Source organism: Dermacentor andersoni, chromosome 4, assembly GCF_023375885.2.
Source record: "Dermacentor andersoni chromosome 4, qqDerAnde1_hic_scaffold, whole genome shotgun sequence".
In the NCBI taxonomy this organism is placed as follows: domain Eukaryota; kingdom Metazoa; phylum Arthropoda; class Arachnida; order Ixodida; family Ixodidae; genus Dermacentor; species Dermacentor andersoni.
This window is the reverse complement of record NC_092817.1, coordinates 58353292-58365673: the sequence shown is the minus strand read 5'-3', so window position 1 is coordinate 58365673 and position 12382 is coordinate 58353292. Positions and strand designations below refer to the sequence as shown.

The 12382-nt window shown below is 48.2% G+C and overlaps 1 protein-coding gene across 2 annotated transcripts in view; it reads right to left on the bottom strand.

Annotated features, from left to right (window-relative positions):
* acj6 (abnormal chemosensory protein 6) overlaps positions 1 to 12382 on the bottom strand; it is a 61411-nt gene that overhangs the window by 5298 nt on the left and 43731 nt on the right. The window contains exons 2-5 of one of the 2 annotated variants that reach the window (XM_055073817.2): positions 11905 to 11949; positions 2991 to 3071; positions 1636 to 1761; positions 362 to 596 (exon numbers count right to left, since the gene is read on the bottom strand). In XM_055073817.2, coding sequence (XP_054929792.1) covers positions 362 to 596; positions 1636 to 1761; positions 2991 to 3071; positions 11905 to 11949 — 487 coding nt within the window. The remainder of the gene's footprint in view (positions 1 to 361; positions 597 to 1635; positions 1762 to 2990; positions 3072 to 11904; positions 11950 to 12382) is intronic. The other variant, XM_050183018.3, reaches the window with a different exon arrangement.

Genomic DNA, 12382 nt, shown 5'->3' with positions numbered 1-12382 from the left:
ATGCCAAACCTGTAACGAGGCTAACGTCTCGAATTACCATTGAGCTTTCTTTCGTTATTGAGCATGAGATAAAAATTCTTTTTGCAAGCTTATAGAACTTTTTAGACGATTATGCTGGGAAAAGCTACACCACGAAGCATTGTACCTTATTAGCTGGGAGCTTCAATTTGTCATGTAACTTGCTCGTCTCACTACTTGTCCAAGTAAAGTACATTAGAGTGGAAGTCGCTGGTGGCATCGTCAAACCACGCCACGATTGGGCCTCTTCTCTCTCGCTTTTGCTGCCAAACACAGGAGTGCTGTCGTACCATAGGAGCAAATAGGGTGATGTCAATGACCAGCGATTAGTGCGTTTTCTTACCGTCCATGGTGGAAGGGTGGTGTCCCATCTGGTGGTGAGGCGGTCCCGGGCGCGACGTGGGAGGTGCGCCGGGTGCCCCTGGTCCTCCGGGAGGCCCCATCGCGTGGTACATCATGTCATGCCGGATGGGTAGCCCTGCCGCGGCGCCCGTTGGGGGAGAGTGTTTGCTGATGTCCACGAGCGCTTCGGCGCGGCCCATCAGGCCGGCTTCTTCAAGGCCGGGAAAGAAGTTGCCCTGTAGTAGGTTTTGTAACACCTATAGGCTTCCTTTGCTTCGAAAACTGAAGACAATATGAGCATAAGTATGCGTACACTGTAATACGTGCTTCTTTCCTCAGTAACTTCTTTGATATTATAGCGCGCGCCGAACATGAGTGAAGGATCAGACTTTTCAATAAAAACTAGCTTTGCGAACTAAGTAAACAGCATCATGCTGGCGCAATTTACTCGGTGTAAGACAGTCGCGGCTGAAAGTTGAAAAAAAATATTATGGAGTTTTACGGGCCAAAACCACTTTCTGATTATGAGGCACGCGGTAGTGGAGGACTCCGGAAATTTTGACGACCTGGGGTTCTTTAACCTGCACCTAAATCTAAGTACACAGGTGTTTTCGCATTTAGCCTCCATCGAAATGCGACCGTCGTGGCCGGGACTCGATCCCGCGACCTCGTGCTCAGCAGCCCAACACCATAGCTATGAGCAACCACGGTGGGTTTGAAAGTTGAAGAAGCATGCCACCTGTGGTCATGAAATTCAGTAAAGTGTCAATTTGGGTTAGTTGGTGACTCATGGTAAGAAACCAACTGCGAACGCGAAAGACAAGGACGTGATAAACGAGGACATGGCGCTGGCCCTGCCATTTACTGCGTCCTCGTGTTTCGTTCGCGCTGCTTGTTGCATGAGCTCATGGCTTGAAATTTAATGGCTTCTACAGCACTAACTGTACGATTACAAATTACATGCAAGACTTGTGGAGAGTTTTGCTTCTTTCCCGTGACACGATAACGTAATGCGCAGCATCGCTCGACTTTCTGTTGTATGACACATGACGCAACACACAAGTTTTCATGCTGGACATTGTCTCGTAGACGGTATGACAGAAACGTGCCAGGATCTACTTGTCTTCAAGGATGTCGTAGCAAGGGAGGTCTCAAAGAAGTTTCGTAGCTGTGTGCCAACACGTCGGGAATCCCAAATACTATAGAAAACTATACGTAAGCGGCCACTTTAAGGCTCCACGTTCTGCGACAGCTTTGAGCGTGATGGTTCCTCACCAGGTTCTGCATCCGATATCGGTTGTCCGGGTCTTCGGGCCCGGAGGACATATCCGCGTAGTGGAACCGTGGCGCTGCAGCCAAGCAGCGCCACCGTCGATTGTGAGCTTCCGCTTCCGGCATGGCCTGCACGGAAGTGAAATCCTGAAAAGCAACCCGGGCAACTCGCACTTGCCGCGCATCTTAATCCGAACAAGAAACTGCTGTTGCACTGAAGAAGAATGCCTGAGGCAGCGACGTCGTCCTAACGATTGGAAGGGGGTAAATGCGGTTGAGGGTGAATAAACGACGTGCCCTTCCTGCCAAACACAAAAGAAAATAGTTCGTACCCTCTTCCGGTGACTCCACTTAAGCCATTGACTATGCGGAAAATAAGTTTTTCTCAAATTTGTGCGGCTGGCCCTATACATGCGTAAGTAGGTTGCACTTTATGAAGTCGTGGTGTCTGCGCTAAGCTTCGTGAAGGAACTACTAAGATTGAGTGGTAATGGACGTACGAGGTTTGCTGACCGTACGTTTATTATAAATACCTAATTAGGTTGTGATTTCTTTAGATAACTAGTGCTTTTCTGGGCAGGTGACTGGTCTGGTAGGCAAGAGCCGTTGTCCACTATGAATTGCTAATGGCAACCAAGTAAAACTTTTGTACTTTCGAAATTAGCTAACTGTTCGTATTTAGCCCTCAAATATCGGCAGTGTAACATCTGTGTCAAGCGTATCGTTTGTCTTGTGTGAAGTGAAAGCTCGTGAAGAAACATTATTTGCCGGACTAAATAGTTGTATTATTGATTTCTTCATTGCGTACGGAATAGGGCCGTAACTGTTCAATGTTGATGTTCTTATGTGCTTATATTGAAGGGAAGTTTATAGCATATATATACGGCGAAACAATACAGATTACAAACTACAGACAAGAAGAGAAGTGAACTCACTGCAATGGGACCTCTGTTATAACTGTACTGTAATCTTACACCAAGCTGACCATAATTGACTCGGGCAAACCTATGCAATTGCAAAAGTGCTGCCTAATACAGCCGTCATGCTTCCTTTAAGTTTTGTGCACTCTGTTGGTATTTAATAGTGACCACAGCGCTAGTGCATCACGTCGACGTTGTTCAGAAGTGTTTAGTTTCGCAAGGACAGAAAAGTTGTACGTTAACGTTCTCCCGATGTCCCCAGTGCAGGTCGTTATCTCACATCAATGGTCTACAGAATATCAGCAGAGGCACAGAAAACCCTATTATTTTGACAGTTACTGCATGGAACACATGAGTGAACAGCACTGTTTTTCTCGAACGGGCACGTCGCCTATGGCTACTGTGCAGGCAAAAGAAAAGAAAACGAGTCATACTTACATCGTCCATTAGCTGAAGTTTCCTAGAGGTCCATGAGTCTGTTTCGGTCTTAACCATGAACTCGCCATTAGATTTCTGACCCTGCAAAAGTAAATAAAAAAGCAGAAGTCTCGCTGCACCTCTCTCGCGTAAGGATTGCAGACCACGCTGAAGTTAGTGCTTCTTTTATTAACTGAAGTGTCGACACGTTTTCGTTTGATCATGGCATGCGGAGTGCGCAAGGGAAGCATTTAAGTTTTCAATTACTGCCCACAGACCTTTTAGAAAACTGCCTGATAAAGCTGCCTTTGTAGGCGTTATTCTGGGCTATGTGCTGGCGCGTCTATGACACTTCTGATGTACGTAAGCTGCAGAAAGTTGAGTACAGGGGTTCTGGACTTCTAGAGCTTTGAAACGTCCTGGATACGACAGTAACCCTGTGGATTCATCTGGGAGCAGCTTTGGTTTTACATGCAGTGGGCTGAGCCTTTTGAAAAATGGAAGTGTGATAAGAACGGCAGAAAGCGGAGGCTTGGTGCTCGGACAGAAATAGAAGAATGAGTCAATTGGCACCTCATTAAAATTGGGCGCAGCATAACACATGCAAAAAAGGCGTTCAAAGCCAGGGGCTACAGCAGTTGACCATTTTCTTTATCTATTTTTTTTTCGTTCGTCAAGTGCCAGTGAATCATGTTTTGAAAGATTGCAGGGGGGGGGGGGGGGGTTATGCCACAACATGCGGATTCTGTCTGGTAGTAAAGGCCGGCAAATGTCCCACCTCTAGCACCTCTTTCAGGGTATAAAGCAATTCACCACAAGCCTAAAAGTCCGCTGTCATGAAGAAGCGAAGGCAGAAGGCCCAATATTTGTTTTCAAACGACCTCGTTAGCTTCTCGAAACACTAAGCATTGCACACAATCACCTGGAAATTTACTTTTCCGCAATGCATCAATTCGCTTATCAGTATAACGACGGAAGGACTCCGTAAAGTGCTACGTGGCGGCCAAATCGTTGCAGTTGTACACAGAATGGTGAAAGCCAGCACATAGTCTTGAATACCCAAGCTGGCATGTACACCAAGCCCGTTCAGATGCGAAAAGGCCGTGTATCGGAAAAGGCCGAAAAGGCCGTGTTTTGGATCTGAGCGCCCTCAGATCCAAAACGGACTTCGCGCAACGATAGCTTCTCTCCGCCTGTCGGCGTGCCGCACGCAGCCTCTCCAGTTCTATATCCGAGTCTGTTCGCCTTGCTGACCTTGTAAGCGAGCAGATGAATGCTTTCATTGCTTCTGCGATTTCATGTTCGATATTGTGTGAAAGGCCTTCCCAACATTCGTCATCCATATGTTGTGCACAAGACCAATCAACTGTGCGAAAGACAGTGTAGGAGCATTGCTCAACTCCACTAATCTTTGTGTATGTTGGCATATAGTGGCTTCCATGTGTCTCTATGTCCTAAACCATTTAACGCTCGCGGCAAGGTGGCGTGAGAGAGAGAGAGAGAGAACAACTTTATTGAAAATGCCTGCAGAGTCGGTTAGGCTCCCTCCACGCAGGGAGGACAAGCTTTTACTGCGACGCGGCCACTACGTCAGTTTCGTGCATTCTGCTCCTCGGGGTCTTGGTTCCTCGCTACTTCCGCGGGTCCGAGAGGGCCGCCGCCCCCTTCCTGGGTGTGCTGCCCCCCTTCTCCTCGGTTTCGCGCGGTCGCTGCCTCTCTAGAGCTGCCGTGACACGAAAGTACAAACAGCTATATACTATAGGTCGTGCCTCACAGAACTGTAGGGCTGCCTTCATTCACACAGCACATATCATGGTCTGCAGCAAAGGAGGCACGACTCCTGCCTGTGGAGTCAATTTTATCGCTTCTCCATAGCTCGTGATGCTCGTTAAAGTCACCTGTGAAAACCCAGGGGCCATTGGTCATTATTAATATTTTCTTAAGTCTTTTGCCGTCAAAGTGACCCGCTGGGGATTTGTAGGCTCCAACCAGTGTAAATGACACAGCCTTCTCTTTGACATGCAGGCAGACATATTGGTTGTCGTCATGAGGCCCTACTGCGTTAGCGACATATGTAAAGTCCTTGCAGATGTAGATGATTACTTTGATCCGCGCACCACATGTAGACGAGACGAAAGATTTGTAACCAGACAGTCTGAGTGGAGTTGATGTATTTGGTTCGCAAATGACCAGTATGGGGAAGCGATTTGTAAAAACGAATTAGCGAAATACTGCTATACGGGTCCTGAGACATCTGGCATTCCATTGAAAGATCGAGAAAGTTTTAACTTCACTGCAGAAGGGGACTATTGGTCGAGCCATGGTGCTTAAACGATGCCAGCAAGCACTGGATTTACTGCACCCAGTACTTGCAGAGCACTTCGAGCTGCTGGTGTTTGCAGCTTGTATTATTTAGTGATCGCTGCATCACAGCCACCTGCCTGTCTTGGTCGCACAAATCACCGGAGGTTATCCATCAAAAGCTTGCTCTGGTTATCTTGGCGAATGCTGTCATTTTGGTAGGGCCGGCCAAGATTCGGCAGATGTGGTCTTCTCAGTGACCTTGTTCTTCGTGGTCCTTTTCACAGTGCCTGGCCTGCAGGTGGCAGAGGAGGAAGTGGTGTTGTAGGAAATGTCATGCGCGTCGCAGAGTGTTGTGCACTCCAGGGTAGCGTATCGTACTGCTCTCGAGTTGTAGCGACGCCTGCCTATTGAAGCTCGACCAACGTTACTTATTGGGTAGCGTGGCGTTGTCGGCGGGCTGCAGGCATCCGGTAGACCATGGCGACCAAGCAAGGGCAAGACGATTTCTAGTGCGAAACTTGCACGGTTTATTCATAGGTATGTGAAAGAAAATGAGAAGAGCATGAAGTGAGTAAAAGTACATTTCGGAGCCCCTTAATTAGGCTCTCTACAATCGTGGGCGGGATCTTGCTTCCGTCGACGTCACGTGACCGGCACAGAAAGAGGGCCCCTCCTCCTCTGGTTATACCGAGCCTGCTGAAAGGAAGAGGTCGTCCCGCCTCCTGGAATTGCAGACGCCTGTCCGCCTCTTCTGCGCGTTGCGGGTTCGTGGAAGTTCTCCTCTAGGTCCAATTCGAGAAAAGGGTCTTTCTAAACTCGCACACCCACACACACATACACACACAAAGGAGGCCTGTACACTGCGGAGCTTCCGGCAGACAGGCAGACACTCGAAACGGTCATGGCGAATTAGAAAGTCACGCTTCATTTCGACGAGGCCTGGTGGAAGAAGGTCGGATGAGAGAAAGTTCTTTCTGCACGTGGAGCGGGATGCCAACAATAGCAAGCGAAGTCACGCCTCATTTCAACGAGGTAGGATGAGATGGTCGGTTGAAATTCCTTTCAGCACGTGGTGCCAGACGCCAACCCTAACAAGAGGCAACAGCCTTCCTTGAGGAGCGTCGGCGATTGGAACGTTGCTTCCTGATTTTATCGGCGGCGTCGCGATGAGATGAACGATCTCTCAGCATCTCTTTTAATGTTGACCGTTTCCTTCTTAATATGTGGGCAATCCTTCAATGAAGTTTCATGTGACCTGCCACAGTTCGAACACATCATTACAGTCGCGCCACATTTATCTGCAGCATGGGGCTCGACGCAGCGGGGGCATGCTGCCTGATTTTCGCAGATACCGTACACGTGTCCTAGTTCCATGCATTTGCGGCATTGAAGGGGTTTCAGAATGAAGTGCCGCACAGCATGTCTGAAGTGTCCCACATTAACATACGAGGGTATATATTTACCCTTGAATGCAATCTTCACGCAGGGTCAACTGCCCAGGCGAGGAACATTAACAATGACCTCATCATTTGCTGGCTTGATAAGAATCGGCAATGCGATCTTCACGCAGTGCGAACTGCCTAGCCGGGTAACATCAACCATGGCCTCGGCAATTCGTTATTAAGGATGGCGACGTCTACGTCGTAGATAACGCCGTTGAATGCATCAGATCCCACAGGGATGTAAGAGCGCACCTGAATGCCATCGGGGTCCGTTACAGAGAGAGAGAGATGCAAATGAGAGAAAGGCAGGGAGGTTAACCAGAGTTAAAACCTCCGGTTTGCTACCCTGCACTAGGGGAAGGGAAAGGGGAAGTAAAGACGGAAAGAAGAGCGTGACAAAAATAAAAGCGTGAGAAAAAAGTATGAAAAGGGACGGAATGGGGTCATTATAGTCTTTCTAATAGGCCACTGTCGCGTAAAAAGGTCAACAAAGCCTTGACCGACTTTCGCTGCGACGACAGTTCATGTCGGCATTCCAAAACACTGTTCTGAAAGTGGCCTGTCGTCAAGGCGTGCCAACGTGGTCGCTAGTGACAGCCGGTACGCGCTGTATTGAAGGCAGTGTCAAAGTACGTGTTCGATAGTCTCCTCGCTGCCGCAGTGAATGCAAGCCGCGCTGTCGTCCATACCGACTCGGAAGGCGAAAGATCTTGGGTAGGCGACACCAAGCCACAGTCGGCAAAGTACTGCTGTTTCGAGTCGAGAGAGTCCAGCTGGGGGTCGAAGTCGAAGGGATGGGACCAGTCGGTGTAGGCGTGTATGATTCAAGCTTGGTGTGTTCCATAAAGTTTTGATAGCTTCATTTGCAAGCACACTAATTTTCATTGCAGCGTCTGTTCTCGAGAATGGAATGGAGTCTTGCAAGCCTTCCTCATGTGCAGATCGTGCTGCTGCGTCGGCATGTTCAATGCCCATTATGCCACAGTGGCTTGGAATCCACTGTAACGTGAGGTCGTGTCCTTGCTCGACGAGGTGGTGAAGCAGCAGTCTGATTTCTAGAACTAGTTGTTCGTGGGGTCCTCGGCGTAATGCAGAAACCAAACAATGAAGAGCAGCCTTGGAGTCAGTGAACACGCTCCATTTCTTGGGTAGCTCTACAGAAATTACATGAAGTGCGCAACGAATAGCAGCAAGCTCCGCGGCAGTCGATGTAGTCTGGTGAGATAGTCGAATCATTATGGTGGAAGGTTTTGCAGGAAAGATCACCGATCCTGCAGACCCATTCATCGTGGTTGAAGCGTCAGCATATAGATGATGATGCACGTTGTACGTCTCGTACAGCAAGAGCAGTGAAAGCTACTTGAGTGCTGAAGACGAGAGTTGGGCTTTTGTTCGTATTCCTGGTACCATTAGACGAACCTTTGCTTGAGCCAAGCACCATGGTGGAAACGGAACTTTCGCTGGAGTTGTATAACCTGATGTAAGGTATGCACGATATGTCAGGACTGTTTCGCAAAAGGAAGCACGTGGTCGATCCTCTGGCAGTGAGCCTAGATTATGGGCAGGGGCTCGAGCAAGGTGTCTTACGTGTGCTGTGAGCGCTTCCATCACTATATGGGTCTTGGCTGGGAAATCGTGTGCAATGGCAATTGTTTCAGCCGTTGACGAGCACCGCGGCAATCCAAGATACGCTCTAAGTGCCTTGGCCTGGACGCTTTCGAGTGTACAGATATTACTTCTGCAGGTGTTGGTCAGCACAGGCAAGCTGTATCGCAAATACCCAGGAAAGAGCGTCCTGTACAATTGCATCATTGCATGTACTGAAGTACTCCAGAATTTTCCTCCAAGAAACTTAAACACATTAGAGATATCCGTCAGGCGCTTCTTTAGGTAGGCCACCTGAGGACTCCAGCAGGGGTCACGATCAATGATTACGCCTAAGAATCGGTGCGTCCTGACATAAGGTATGCTTTACCGTCGATAGAGACATCGTATGATCTCACTGGCTTTCGGCTAAACGGGACCAATGCGCATTTTTCTGGCGAGATCTTGAGGCCTTGTTCATTTAAGTAGGCCGATGTTGACCTGGCAGCTTTTTGAAGCCTGGCGCGTACTTGCGGCCGTGTCACACCAGATGCCCAGACGCAAATGTCGTCGGCATACATTGATATTTTAACTGTGTTCGGAAGTCGTTCCACGAGACCAATGAGTACAAGGTTGAAAATCGTGGGACTCAAGACGCCGCCTTGTGGAACTCCATGGTGCGTGTAATATTGCGAGGTTGGGCCAGCTTCAGTGTTAAGAAATAGAGACCGCCTGTGTAAATAACTGCGCGTCCAACGATATAATGGACCGCCTAGGCCCACCGATTCCAATGCTTCAAGTATGGCGTCATGAAAAACGTTGTCGTAGGCTCCCTTTATATCTAATAACATTGCGACAGATAACCTCTTACACGTCTTTTGGTGTTGACCATAGGTTACCAGATCGATAACGTTGTCGATAGAACATCGGTGACATCGAAAACCGGCCATGGCGTCCGGGTAGATTTCGTAATGTTCAAAATACCACTCAAGTCTGGCGAGGATCATTCGCTCCATTATCTTCCCAACGCAACTTGCCAGCGCAATTGGTCGGTGAGGTCCATTACATTGCGTAGAGTGGTCATAGCAGCCGCATGCTGGACATCAACCGCGAGTAGATTTTTTCTTGTGTTCACTCGAAAGTCCGATATTTTGTTTGGCACCAGGGCTTCCAGTGACATCGACACAGATTGCATGTTAAGTAGCCTCATGTTGACGGTAGTAAGCCCGGGCACAAATATGATGGTATTGGTGTCCGGCGCCTTCGTGTGTCTTAGTTTGCGTACTAGACGATGAAGACGTCCTCTTGTTCCTTCTCTTCGCTCTGCGGCTCTGCACAAGCTGGAAGTCGTCATCGGAAGTGTCCTTACTACCGAGAGAGAGAATATGGGTGTCTTCGCTGTCGCTGTCGATTTGTTGACCGGTCCGCTTCCTGGAGGCGGTCGCCGCTGACGCCGCCGTCGCCCGAAGTCGTTCGGGGGGTCCATTTCCGTCACGACTGAGCAGGGAGCGAGGACCAGCGGGTGCACTTAGATTTTCACAGAAATAAACCATAGCTAGAAAGAACAGCAGTGTATCAAAAAATACTTCGTCGTCTTCTTGGCGTGAAACACGTTAAAGAACCCCAGGTGGTCCAAATTTCCGCAGCGCCCCCCCCCCCCCCTGCGGTGTGCCTCATAATCAGATCATGGTTTAGGCACGTAAAATCCCATAATTAAATTATTACTGTCTACGGGAAAGGCTTCTGAAACTCCAATGTCCGAATTTCAGCCACCGCCACTCGCCAGTGCCGAAATAACGCCGATTTTATTCCCTTCGACCGTCGACCAAGGGAGAGAGAGAGAGAGAGAAAAGATGCAAAGAAAGGCAAGGAGGTTAACCAAAGGTCCGGTTGGCTACCCTTCACGCAGGGAAGGAGTAGGGGAATAAAAAGAGAAAGAGCGCGGAAGGGGGGATAAAAAGAGAGAGAGGAGCAAGGTCGACCAAAGATTAGGCCAAGCGAAGCGGCTGAGTTCATGATCGGCGCACATGGGCGCATGCATAAACATTTCTGACAAAAAGAAATTATTATAAAATTCAATTATGGCCACGTGCACATGGTTTCAGGTAAAGCATTTGCCTTTTGCGATGTCCGCTCAATGCTCCAGCGTCGAGCGCCCACAACACTTTGCATCAAAATGGTATCTTGTGGAGTGTGAAATTTAGTTCACCTACTCTGTAAATGCGGTGAAATGTAAACACCAGCGTCGACAGTGCATGTCACTTTGACTTAGTAAACTCTGCATCAATAGACGTGTTCCGGCAGTGCGTTGGGAGAAAGTTGTGGGTTTGTGAATGAAAGGTCAGACCTTCAAGTCCTGGTAGTTTCGCGGGCGCTCGATCGCAGCCTACGTAGTCGCAAGGCGTTTAGATGAATTATTTTTGTTTATTTACCTTTCATTTAAAAAATAAAGTATATTTTGTAGAATGTTTATCTAAAATGGCATGTCTATAATAAAAGAATTCATGAACCACTGAAATTCTGATGTGCATACGAATTAGGATCAGAATAGAAACGCGCAAAAACTTTGCGCGTCACGTACAAGCTAGACAAAAGGTGGATAATTCAATTTTGAAACGTACCAGACACTAAGAAGGACTCTAAAATATTTCTGGCAACCTTAATGGGAAAGAACAATAGCATGTCATCAGACATACATAAGAAATTTTCATAAGGCGATGTCAGCTATCCTAGAGCCACTGTAACGACGGGCCTTGCTCATAATTCCAGGAACTGTGAGGCATAATTGTGGCTGTCGTAGGCAACAGAGGGGTGACAGTGGTCTTAATGGTGGTGTAAAGGACCGCAGAAGGCAGACTTAATGAGTCGTAACAAGTTTTAAAAAATTTGCCTTGAGGTCTCTGCGGCGGCAAACCAGCAATGTAGTAAATGCGGACTCGAAAGAGATGTCGAATTTGTGCTCTGAGGTTGTCAACCCTGACGTATGTTGGAATGAGATGGTCTCTAGCAGTTATGATTGTTGCATGATTTGGTTGCATGAAGTTGCATGCAAATTACGGTTGTGTACATTGTATGCACGCAGCATACATCCACTAACATGTCGTTGCGCAACTGCGGCTACTCCTGTGCTCCTGTTCGCTCCGGCGGCATATTCAAGGGAACTATTGCTTGAATCGCGAAGGGACGAAGGGAGGGCGCATCACGCTTTCTAGGAGGAATCTCTCCTGCATTTTTATCACTGGCTGTAGCCTTCCGTTTGGTTCGCTCTGACGCCTATCCCACAGTGCTAACGGGTGGTTCACAAACGAAGTGTATCCACCTTTTGGCGTATAATACTAACGTCAAGACTGAACAAATTGTGCAGATTCTGCTGTCTTGCTTCTACACATTTCATAAGAAGCAGATAGCCCTCGGGTGGTACGGGCCCCGTGCGCGTGCGACGGAAGCAAGTAATTGACTGGTGTGGGAGAATGATAAACAAGGGAGGTTGATAGGGAAACTGTTCTTCACGAGACTATCAGCTGTTAGCCGAAAAGCAAAAAAAAACAACAACATTCAAGATGGAGCTTGACGATGAATTAGCGGGATTTCAGTATCATACATACATATAGGCCAGTTGCTTTCTCCCAAGTTGACGTACCACGTGATGCCTGCGGTTGAAAGAATGTTTCGCGTCAGGTACCTTAGTCGTGGGCGGCGCTGGGAAAACATTCCCAGGGCTATATCTAGTACACACAGACACAAATACCCAAGAAAGTGGGTAGGAGAATGGCCGACGCGGTTGCTTAATGGTAGAGCACCGCAACCGCAATGAGAAAGACGTGGGTTCGGCTCGCACCTGCGGCAGACAGTTTTCTCGTAGTACGTTTTATTTCGCTTTTGCTTATCATTTCTACATTGCACTTAAAAAATACAGTTACTTTCCCCTATGCTTTCCTCTGCCTCACTGTCTGTTGATGTTGTGCGTTTGTAGAAAAATATCGAACCCTTCCGTATACTTCTTTTTCCGGCCCACAGAAAGGAAAAGGGCACGTGTGGAACTTTCGTGCTGATGTTTTTGCCTGGTCGCGGTCTTTGCCAGAA